At 40.2% G+C, this 12,468-nt stretch overlaps 1 protein-coding gene across 1 annotated transcript in view; it reads right to left on the bottom strand.

Annotated features, from left to right (window-relative positions):
• The window catches only part of elp4 (elongator acetyltransferase complex subunit 4), a 54,617-nt gene that overhangs the window by 24,007 nt on the left and 18,142 nt on the right, over positions 1-12,468 (bottom strand). Inside the window, exons 8-9 of the mRNA XM_082522008.1 lie at positions 10,020-10,128; positions 7,662-7,768 (exon numbers count right to left, since the gene is read on the bottom strand). Of these exons, the coding sequence (XP_082378134.1) occupies positions 7,662-7,768; positions 10,020-10,128 (216 nt within the window). The remainder of the gene's footprint in view (positions 1-7,661; positions 7,769-10,019; positions 10,129-12,468) is intronic.

Below are 12,468 nucleotides of genomic sequence, written 5' to 3'. Positions count from 1 at the left end.
AGCACTACATCGGCACTGAGTGGACACATACACACACTCCTCCTCCTGACCCCCCAGGACACTGAGCGGTGAGAGTGTGGGAAAGTTATTTTTAGGACCCATGCAGACTGCCTTCCTGAGTTTGATGCTCCTGCTCCGGATCAACATTCCACCTTTGAACCACACCGACCATAGAGCCGTTTGTGCTCATGATGGCAATTTTAACGTTCTCTGCGGACCAACAGCAGGAAGGACACCGTTTCATTTAAAATGAGAAAGCCACTGCCTTTTGCATTTTTTTGTCCAACGATAATCATGGCAACAGTCTTTCTGTGCAAGTTTAGAAAGAACACGTTTTGAATGCAGAATATCTGTAATATTAAGTGTTTATATCTGGATTAATGCGTTTGAAAGTTCTGAAAGTACAAATTACCAAAATTTACCTCTTTTCAATTTTACATGCAAATTTTAAAACATACCCATTGCAGTTATTTATTCAGAGGTCTCTGAAATTAACCACTGAACATTTTTTATGCTGCTGGATGTATGTTTGTTTGGGGGGGTTGTTGTTGTATTTTTTAAAATCAGGATTGTGCCTGACTATGAGGAAAAGGAATATCAGAATTTACAGTGGCAAACTTGACACTCTTGCAAAGAGTTTTTAAGACTTGCACGGAAAGTACATAAACCTAAGGCAAAATTAGACAGAGTCTTTAAAAAGATAGGAAATAACAAAAAGTAAATAAAAATGAAGAAGCCACAGTGAAGACTTAGTTTATAAGCACCAGAGGGCCTATAGTTCTCCAGTCACTACCATTATGTTAATACGAGCCCTTTTTGAACAGGCTTACACATACCCTATAGTGCCACAAGACCCCATGGATGCGGGGTGGCATACACGTTATAGCCTTTTTGCCTTTCTCTAATGGGAGCTGAAGACAACTAGGGCTACTTTAATCAGGTCTGAGTCCAATGTGGCCAGTCTAGTCTGATGGGGGCTGAGTGGTCCATGGACCATGTTAAGGGTTCACTGCTCACTGATGAAACAGCTTCACTTCCAGGATGAGTTCAAGCAGACCACACTCTTACTCAATCTGGCAGGAGGAGCACATATGCCTTGTTTTGTTTTGCTTTAATACTGTCTGTTTGAAAGAAAAGTTTTGGCGTTTTGTTGATATGGTTTGGAGGGCAGCACATTTGGCTGCCCCAAATATTCTCGCACTGAGCTTTGACTTGGCTACAACAAACACAACTGCTACTGCTTTTTCTCCCTAGGTGCTGGACAATGAAAAAAAATGCTCATTTGGACTGTTTTAACCAGTGTCTTTAGTGATTTTCTGAACCTTGACCTTGCTTGCACAAGCACATCTTTAATAGCTTGGCAGACCACATATAGCACTACAGGGAGTAACATTTCCACTCCCACACATAAAACTCTGCTGATTTGTTGTGGCATTAGTGGAGTGGATTTGGTTGTAGGTTTGTGCTTGTCTTAATTAACACATTTATCAAAGGTCGCTATTTAATAAATACATAAACTTGTGCAGACAACCTGAATCGCACGGATGTCAAGTGCACCCAAAAACAAACAACCCCCCACACCTCTTAAGAAAAAAAAAAAACTTGCACATTTTTGCAATCCACACACACACAAGACTCAGCCACGGTATGAGCTAGGCTTTTCAAAGACACATGCACATTTGCAGAATAGATAAAAACTCTGCTAAATAATAGATAACAATCTGATGTATGTTGAGAATATTGTTCAGCTGAGGGGTGCGATGGCGTGCTACTGACTGGCCTGCACCAAATTGTCTCTCTTGTTTTCATACACGCACAAACCATAAGCACACCTCATTCCCAAATGCAACAGAGGTTGATGTGCACCAAGGGAGGAAGTATAAATAATTCAACTGAAATATTATTCCAAGGGTACCATTCCCATCTGATCGTGATTCCCAAGCCACATGTGGGAATCACAAGCAGGTGTATGGAGTTTTCAGTGTCATTAATAGGTTCAGGAAATCCTGTAAGCCCACTGTTTCAGATTTATTTTCTTATCCGACGAACCGTCATTATGATCTGCTATTGGAAGTAAATATTAAATGACTGGGTTCAGCTCTTTCTCCATTTCTGTTCTTCTCAGCATTGGCTTTTCTCTGATCTTTAACACTGGGCATTATTGGAGACTTGGGGAGTCTTATATACGATTAGGCATCGAATACAAACAACCATATAAACAAATGTAAAAACAAGGCCCTGAAGCTTGTTCTCTGTCGAATTCATTATGTATTTTACAATTCTTTCTTTCCGTCCCTTTTAGACGGTTTGGTGCCTCTGAGGAAAAGCCCTCATTTTAATTAGACCTGACCTGAGAATCACTTAACTGCTCCTCTCCGCTCATGCCTTCCCCCTCCTCTCCAAGTCTTCGCTCTGTTCCTCACATAGGTCCATTAACACCCTTCCCTTGGCACCCACAGGCTTCAACAGGGGGGCAGACGCAGGCGTTGTCTTAAAGACGTTTTGAGGACATGCCAAGAAACATTAACCTTCTCTATACACCTCCCTCGGACTCTTCAGTTTGTCTTCCCGTTCTTCTCAAGTCTTATTCTTTTCATCACTATCATTATCCTCTTAATATTATTTTCTGCTATCTTGTGGCTTTCCTCCAACACACGGAAAAGTTAATTACTCACGTTCATGTCATGTGGGATGGAAGGTTTTTGGACAACTTGAGAAGTTTCGGGAGAGAGGAGTTGGTAGTGTCAGAGGTAAATATATAATATAGTGTAAAAAAAAGTTCAAATATGGTAGACTCTGCATTTTTAATAGCATTTATATATGGAGATTTAAATAATAGAAAAATCTAATCAAAAACAGATTTAGAGCAGTTCTAACAAGCTTGAAAGTCAATATTTGGTATGACCACATCCATCAACGCAGCTTGAATTCTCTTAGACAAGCTTTTTCTTTAAGTAGTCTTCAGGAATTGTTCTTCAGGCTTCTTGAAGGACATTCAAAACCTCCAACACCAGTGGCTGAAGGGCAGTCCCAAACATAACCGAGCCTCCACCATGTTTTACCATGTTTTACAAACAGCTGTCGACACTCCATGTTCTTCCTCTATCCTGAACTCCTTTACACATAATGACCACAGAAGTCTTTGCTGCATTTTTTGCCATTTCTCAAGGACACGACTTTCAGATACTGTTCGACTGCTGTAGATTTTTTAAATTTATTTTTTGGTCTGCTAGCTCTGTTGTTGTCCACTTGTCCAGTTTCCCAGATTTTTTAAAAGGCACACTGCACACCATGCTGAGATATGTCATTTTCAGCTACTAGCTCTTAGAACTTCACCTTGCTGGTGAAAAAATATTATTTCATATGTGTCAAACGATTTTATCTTTGGAATTTTTTGTTGATTCAGCTAAAAAAAAATGGAAACAAATGAAATGTTGACAGGCAGCTAGTAACAATGTGACAAAAGATTCTATTTAAAATGAGTTCTTTGACAAGTTGTCTGTCATGTACGGACAAAACACTGTTTCATCCTTCTAATTCTAGTTAGGTTCCTTTTAGATGCTTGAATAAGTCATAGGTCAACATTAAGAGGCTGAATTAAAAGTATTTATGCTGAAAATAAGTGAAAAAGCAACCAAAGTCCAAAGAAAATCTGAAGCTATCATGTTTTTATTTAATTTAATAACTGTACAGTACTCTGTTTATACTAACCATTATCCTTAATGTAAATATGTAAGAAAAATTGTGTATGTTTCTGTTCTGTGTCCTGTTTGTTGTATATGTGTCTTTCTGGCTGCTGTTACAACCAAATTTCCCCTTGTGGGGCAATTAAAAGATTATTCTATTCTATTCTATTCTATTCTATTATCCTTCAAAGTAAATAGCAGAAATTAATATTAACTGTACCTTGATAGGTGACAGAAATGGTTAAGCCATTTCTAGTTGACCCTGAGGCTGGTTTGGACTGACACCTCAAAAAAGTGGTGTCATACAAATGAACCAGGATGTGCAATATTATTACACGTAAGAAACTGATGTAATCCCTATATTTTATATGACCTTTGTCGTCATGTGTCATCCTTTCTTCACCAGCTTCCTTTCACTGACTCCTTTCTCTTTATAATAATGCAAAATACTCTAAAAATATAACAGTTCTCAATGACATGAAACTTTTCCTATGTATACACTACACCGCCATAGCAAATGACTTGTCAGATCAACAGACATCTCCGCATAGCATCTCTAATAGAGGACTAATTTGACATAAATCCTTGTCTTATGGCGTATTTGACCCCGTGACCTACCTCTGGCACCCCAGTACCCCACGGGCACACTGCCTGTCAGTTTAAAGGGTCAACCAAAGGTAAAGAGAATGTACTATCTACATTCTTCAGGGCTTCATCCTTAAAGCATCTTCCCTTGTGAAACCACTGACAGAAGCCTGTATTAGCTGAGTGGCTGGGAAAATTCTCACACACATTGCGTGTTTTCAGAAAGTGTCTAACAATTAAGGCGTGTCCGCATTTCCCAATACATATTTGCTTGTGCCATTGCATGAATGTCAATATCTGTATGTGTGTGAGAGCAAGTATTGTTTGTATATGTCTCTCTGAGTATGTGTTAATCTCTTAAACACCTAACACTCCTCTACCTGCTCAGACAGGGCCACGGGTTAATTCTGGCTTCAGGCGTCGTGGCTAATAACTGCTCATCAACCGCAGCTTGAACTCTGAGAAACATCATGAGCTATCGTGGTGACCTTAAAAAAAAGAACCAACAGAATACCGATTGAGGAATGGGGGAATTTATTTGCTAAAACCAAAACCCACCATTTAAAAAATAAAATCAAAACTAATAAATACAAGATCACTTTCTTATAAATAATCCCTGCACTCTGTGAGCTGGCAAACAAACACTTTCCGCATTCCAGAAATGTTAGGGGATATAAACATGAGTCAAACAGCAGTTAAGAAATTAGTTACCAGGACAAATCTATGTGTGGCTGGGGAGACATGCAGCTGCCTGACCGAGCTGGTGAGAAGGTAGCACTGTCAATCATCTGTCACTTTCCACCACCGCATCGCAAATTAATCCAGATAGATGATAAATAGAAAGCTGCTGCATTCAGTGCCTTTCATATATGGAAAATGAGTCAACAGTTGAAAAAGGTACATAGCAACATGGATCTGTTGAAGACTGAGCAGTAGAGAAAATGTTGTATTACGTGGCTCCAGGCAGAAGAGTTGTAGCATGAGTAAATGAGGTGATTAGCAGGGATGGTGTGGGCTGTCACACGTCAGACACCAGGCTTAAAATCCAGTCACCATCTTATGTGTCAATCAGCGGCCCACCGAGGCAGTTAACCAATAGGTCAAACACAGTATACACTGAGCAATGTATGTGTGAGATGCACACCAGTAGACATATATACCCATACTCTGCAACAGTGAAGGAAGAGCACGTGCATTCATACCTTTGTGACATTTCTAACTCAGATGATGTACAAATTAATGACAGCGAATCACAATGCCAGAGAACACAACACAAAGCACATAATAGGGCATTACAATGACTAATATGTGTTTTGGCTGATTTGATGCATGACTGGTGATACGATGTTCTCTGGAAAATTCCCTAACATATAGCAATGTCTCATAGGACTGTGACATTTTATATTAAGTACGATCTTGTGTCAACAAGTGCATCCATTTTACAATCCTTAAAAAAATCATAGGTGGATATTGCAGAAGTTTTAAGCATATGTTATAAAGACACCGATATGGAAACGATATATATAAATCTTATAAAGTTTGTATCTGTCTTGTGTGAAACTTATATGAAAAGCATACAAGAGTGAAAACAGATATAAGATCCCTTGAAAAATTATATAAATGAAACTTGTATGTTTTGGATACTTCCTAAAAGAATATATGAAAGTAATGAGAAAGTGGCCACTTTCATGAGTGAATCATATAAGCCTTATATGATTCACTATATTAAGTAAGCCAAATCTTATGTAAGTCTTTTATAAGTTTTTACTATTTCTTTTCCAAATGGGCAGCGCAAGAGTATGACTCCCACTCAGCAAAAAACTTCAATAAAGCTCCTTAAACAAGAAAGGCAGACAAAGCTTGGTCTTAACAATGTGCTGCTGGAATATATGACAGGGGATCCAGGCCCCACAGAGCTACTGGGATTCTCTAGGCCTCTGAACTCCTGGCCTGCCCAATACAGAGCCTAATTAAAAGACCATTTAGGATAACTACCTTGACTTTTACAAACATAATAAATCACTGGAGTGGTATGTTGGGGAAATCAGAGAAAGGAGGAGGGATTGGGTCAGACAGAAGAAAGGGTTGGAAGGGCAGTTAAGGCGGGCAAAAAAAATGAGAAAGGATTGACCATAAGATGGAGGGAAGTTTGGGGGTGGCACAGGCATTTCTCTCCTCCCCTACAAATCCTGGCTGAAACAATAGGAGTCACTAAGAGCCATGGACCAGAGGGTGTGATAAGGTAATGATAATGTAATGAGGACCAATCATGAGGCTGAGCTAAGAGGAGGGCCCCTTAATTTCTCTCTGGAATGGCAGCTCAGTGACAGACTGATTGCTCTGCCCGAGAGTGATCGTGCAAAAGAGAAAGAATATGATCAATCATACATCAAAATGAATGAAGAAAGAGGAAGCCCATACAATCACCTAGGTACACACAGTAAAATAAAATGCAATCCAAGAAAACATTTCCACTCTAAATTCTACATAATTTCTATTATTGATGGCACAGTGGTTGTTGGTATAGGTGGTGTATTGCACTTCATTACATCATTTTGCTCTCTTGTGTATATAATATACTGGATAAAATGTTAGAAACATTCACTAATACTCTAATTAATTTTAAGTCATACATGCAAATGCACTAATGGGTCTTTAGATGTCACACTGGAATTTCAAGCTATCTTACATATTAAGGTAATGTTGCTCCTTATTAGAGTAAGCACGTAATCTGAGAGCTTTTCTTTCTCTCTGCAAACCCTGTTTGTTGCTGTTGCCTCATTCTTGTGGCTGAAAAACAAAAGTACTGAGTGCTAAACTAATGCAGGGTCACATCCTTGGATCAGAGTCATGGCTGGTAACAAATTAATGCAATCCCAACATAAAAACATAGAAAACTACATAATTAACTGTCATAAGCAGCAGAAGCAGTATTGTGTATTTATGATTATAGATGGATTTTTCTCACTTTGTTGCCTCTTGGCATTACACTCAAATAACTGTGGTAGCAACAGAGTGTAATCAATAGCTTCTCCTTTGATTTTGTCACCCAATAGCAGACAAAAGTAAACAAAGGTTGGCAGAGATTCGCCTACGTGAGAGAGTTCTCATCTGCACGAAGCAAATGTAATCTTTCTTAATAAATAATTACTTTGTATCGAAATCGCTTTTGGTTTTAGGTTAATGGCTACAAGGCAAGTTACAATTAAAATAGACCAGGGAGGTAAAATCAGAGCAACTAAAAAATTCAAACATTTTTAAAAAAAGAAAGAAAAACAAAAAAAATCTGATGAGATATCACATTATACAGGGTTTAACGGATGTAACCCTTGGAATACCGTCTTTTTAATGAATAGATCCTGGTTACGCTGAGTACCTTTGACAACATACCTCAATACTGAACTGTTTTCTCTTGAGCTTAAAAGCCAGGTCCTTGTGGTCAGGGAGTTGGCTCGCCAGACAGTTCAGGTAAGGTACTTGGCGTACGTGTAGCAGGCCTGTGAAAGGAAGAGGGAGCAGATTAAACCTGAAATACCACACAAAGTAAGAGCTTCCTTTACTTCTTCCTGCCTTACTACTTCATTTATTACAGAGCATGTGTATTTTATTTGACTGTGCCAACAGAAAACCCCATCGTGTTTCTCACACGTGCCATTTTTTATATAAACATAAAATAAGTGACAGAATTTTACAGATTTACTGAGTTACTACCAACTAGCAAGAAATTAACCTTCATTATTAAGCTCAATACCCCTATTTTGGAAGAATGCTGTTCCCCTGCACCTTTCAAGGTAACATTTTAGTATGTAGGCAGTAGCTGTATGAGAAGAGCTAATAAAAAATTGCTAGTGACCCCACGTTGACCTCAGCAAAAACTAATATTAAGTTTGATAAATCCATTCATAAATGCAAGTCTTCATGTCTTTACAGTATTTTAGTAACAGATTATATTTTTGAATGTTTCAAAGTTTTGCAATGGCTTTCAAATGTCTAACTGATCATTATAAGGTGAAGGATTTTTTAAAGTTTGGGGGTTTGTTTTGAAAATTTGCATCTGTACAAGAGGATTAAATTTAAGGCACAAATTAATTGTAAAATTACTAACAACTAAATCTGCAATAGAATATACTGAGTAAATGTCATTGGCAGACTGAAATGAAGAAGTATTTTGTTCACATATCTGCATGTTAGACTTTTCCTATGATTTGGAGTATGAGCGAATGAAAATTTGCCAACTTACACTGGGACATACTAGAACAATAAGGACACAAGACAAAAACGCAAGCTACGGATTCTTACAAAGTTTTGGTGGATTTTTTCCCCCCCACTCTTAGTCCTCAATTAATTCACCCCAGTTTTCTTAAAACTGGTTACATACTGTAAAAGTAGGGAGGTATAAATAAATGTGAGAGAGAAAAGGAGTGATCGAGGGAGTAATGGAGAAAGGAAGACAGACATAAAAAGTGGGGGATGGTGGGTTCTCTCCTCTGTGCACTTGGGTGATTTCCCCTTGCCTGATTTGCAGTGACAGGCTTCCCAGCATGCTTTGAGCAGCCCTCAACTGCTGCCGCAAACACGCACGCGCCTCCGCACGCACACTCTCACACTCGTACCAGATGCGTTTGCACTCATGAGCACACATCAAAACAATTGTACACGTAAATGTATTTCATAACCCAACCAGAGATTCTCTGGCTGGTTGAACAGGGCAAACATATATTTGAACAAGGTGTGCAAACAATATTAACTGCAAATTAAAAAGAACGTTCTGTTTTGTTTTTGCAAAACAAAATCATTAAAAAAAATTATACATCCTCACACTCATGTTGCATGAGCTGAAAAGCCACCTGCCCTCACAATGCAGAGGAATGTGATCACTGCTGGGATGTGTGATCTAAATAAAACATGCTGTTGGATGAAAACAAAATCTGCCATTGAATGTTTTCAATCTCATCCCTTCATCTGTCACAACTAGGGCCGTCTAACACAAGGGGGGGTGGAGGGGGGGGGGGGTGAGAGGAAAAGCGCAAGAGCAAGTGGGAGAGTTCGAGAGGCACTGCTAAAAATACCCAACTCGCTTAAACTGACCTTTATGCGTGGAGGGTGTGATAGAGTGACAGAAAAGAGGAAAACATGCCGGAGAAAGAAGGAAAGATGAAACTGTACAGAAAAAGTGATGGTGAGGATGAGGAACGCAAACACAAACTACGGTGCCTGCCCTCCCTTCGTGTTTCCTTATTTCTTTCTCTCCAAGTGTCCCTTACCAGTGTCCTTTCCCCTACTGAAAGCCTTGCCCTCCATTTATTAGCAGAGCATGCTGGCCACGGAGACATTGACCGAGGGATAGAGCGATAGAGGCAGAGAGGAAGAGAGCGTGATGGTGAGAATATCGATTCCCCAGTGTTGGTCTGCTCTGCTCCAGAGCCTCAGGGGTATGGGACTGGGGATGAGAGTGGGCGAGGCAAGAGGGAGAGAGGCTCTGCTGGAGGGGGGAGGCAGGGATGGAGGGTGGGGGCAGTGGGTGCGAGGGAGAGGGGGTACAGCGTGGCAGCTGAATCCCCCCCGGCCTGTCTACTGAGGAGCACGTCTGATTGAGCAGCAGCACACTAACGCGCACTGACAGTCTGGCCTGCAAGGGGGCTGCCCTGCCTCCATCCACAGCCCAGCCTCAGCCTTAATGCACTGCCTGTATGTATGTGTGTGTATTTGATGGAAAAGAGACAGAAAGATAAGCGTGTGTGTTCTTACCATGGTAGTCTTTGTAGAGAGGGTTGGTCTCTCTCTCAGAGCCTTTGAATGATTCTAAGGCTATGGCATTGTCACATAGCCTGGTAATGTTGCCCATTAGAGCCCGGTCCTGTAGGACAGAGACAGACCAAGATTGAGGGAGGGAGGGAGGGAGGGAGGGGGAAAGAGACACAGAACATTAACAGGTAATTAAAAGCCTCCTGACGGGCCATCAGAGTTTCAATTAAATTAGGTCATCATTTCCTGTGACCAGGTCATTTCTGCCCATGGCTTATGTGAATGTGATGAGGGATAGAAGGGAAAGTAGTGATGGGGCAAACAAATGGAGATAAACCTTACGTCATAGATTTGAAAAAAAGAGAGAAAGAAAAGCATGGGAAAATGTGCCACACTGTAAATATTTTATTTCATCAAATGTTTCACGAAAAAGCTTATAGCTGGATAGCTGGTGCACAAACTTAAACCTGCACCCAGCAGGGGAGGACTGGGGAGAAGTTTGAGAAGTAACATAGGCTTGGAGTGGATAGCTCCCCCTACTGGTTTGCTCAGTGACTTGACAATAAAGTGGACAAATTAGGGCTGAATACAGTAGAGTGAAAGAGTGAAAGGGAGGAAGAGAGAGGGACATTGGGACATAGGGGGAGAGGGAGTCCTGCATTATTAATCCCTTTGCCTCCTGAATCATTCACATCCTTCTCTCTGTGTTGGCTGCCACCGCCTAATGCAGTTTTCATGCCTTCATGTCTTTTCCCCACTCTTTCTTCTTCCTTTTCATTTTTGTCCTACTTTTAAAGTATGCATATCCTACCAGTCAGTACCACCAGCACTTACAGAGAATCTGAAGTCACTCGTGCAGCAATTACAGCCAATTCGAGAGTTTCGATAAGCATTATTCAACACATTATTAAAAACACTAATGGCACAATATGACTCAGTATCTGAGCAATAGCCCATGAAAAACTTTATCTGTACAAATCTGTTTAGAGGATTATAACTCTTCTGTGTGCACATAAATAGATAGATTAGATTCCTTATCAAGGAGTGATTTGTTTCAAACTTTCCACATAAAGCAGCTCAGTTTAATAGCAACAGGGCAGAATGAGGTCGGTAAGACACGCACATGCGCCTCAGCTTCTTGAGTTTTTAAAGCAATAAAAGAAATGCTCCCCTCTGCTGAATATAATTCTTTATATGTTATTTATAATTAATAAAGGGCTGTAACAAGACTCGTTTGAGTCTTGTAATTAAACTCTATGCTACCTCAATAAATTCAGATTAGGTCAGTGCAAATCCCCTGAAACCCTCAGCTTCAGCGGATGACCACTGTCTGACAGGTCACAGAGAGGGCCCAATGTTCACCTCATGCTGCAACATTACAGCTATTGTTGTTTTCATTTGGCTGTTTGACTCAATGGCATACAACTAATGCCACTGGGTATACATGTCATCAAGTAAACAATCTTATTAATATGATCCCAACTCAGTCTGAGTGAGTTAAAGATGACTTTCTGATGAACAAAAGTTGAACAAAATGAAAATATGAAATATTCTCTTGAAGATATGCAAAGAAATAAAGTCAGTAACAGGAGTTATTTTACAATTGAAAAAACTGCTCTGCTCTTCGGAATTACAAGAATAGGCAAGTGCTATATTCATAGGTAAGACTGCAGCTTATATAAATGGTGTAGAGGCTATGTGGACATCTTTCTGGACGAGCTGCAATATTTACGTCAATCAGGACAACGCGTTAGTCTGAGCACCAGGTGAGTATAGATGAGAGTATAGATGCATTATGGGGAAGACTGTGAACTTTACATTTGTGTGTGGGATGGGTGTGGTAGCAGGACCAAGTAAGATTGAGGGGAACCGGGCTAAGACGAGCTTAATTAATATTTCAGATGGATTGTAGCACTGGGCTGCTGTGAGTAGGCTTTCAGTGAGTTGTTCAGCTTCCCAAGCTGCTCAATAATGCATTGAGTATTGTAGGCTAGCAGCAGTGGGCTAGCTGGCCAAGACAATAGAGCCTTGGCCAGGTAGCCCATTGCTACTAGTCTAGACAGTTTTCCAAAGGCCATACCTTCTCCATTATAACTATTTAAGAAATGCTCTGGCACAAAGAAACTCTTCTACCATGTCAAACTAATTTCTGTTATCAGTTTGAAATGAGTAGGTTTTACACACCACTGCCTTCAAATGATTAATCACTTTACTGAGTGAATGAAATTCACATTAATTGTATAACTAAATTATATAACTAATAATAAGGTCACATAGCCCTAATTACCTCTATGTTGGCTTAGTTACTGAACACCTGATTCAGTCCAAAATCTCCTCTCCTGTTCTTCCCCAACTCATTCACTTCTCTCCCCAGGGTGGAGGAGGGGGAGGGGACAGATTAAGGGTTTGGAAGCTTGGCCAGAGTGGGACAGGGGGACCGCTCCCACCACAG

This window comes from Aulonocara stuartgranti (assembly GCF_965226115.1).
Source record: "Aulonocara stuartgranti genome assembly, chromosome: 1".
Classification (NCBI taxonomy): Eukaryota; Metazoa; Chordata; class Actinopteri; order Cichliformes; family Cichlidae; genus Aulonocara; species Aulonocara stuartgranti.
This window is presented reverse-complemented; position numbering and strand designations above follow the sequence as displayed.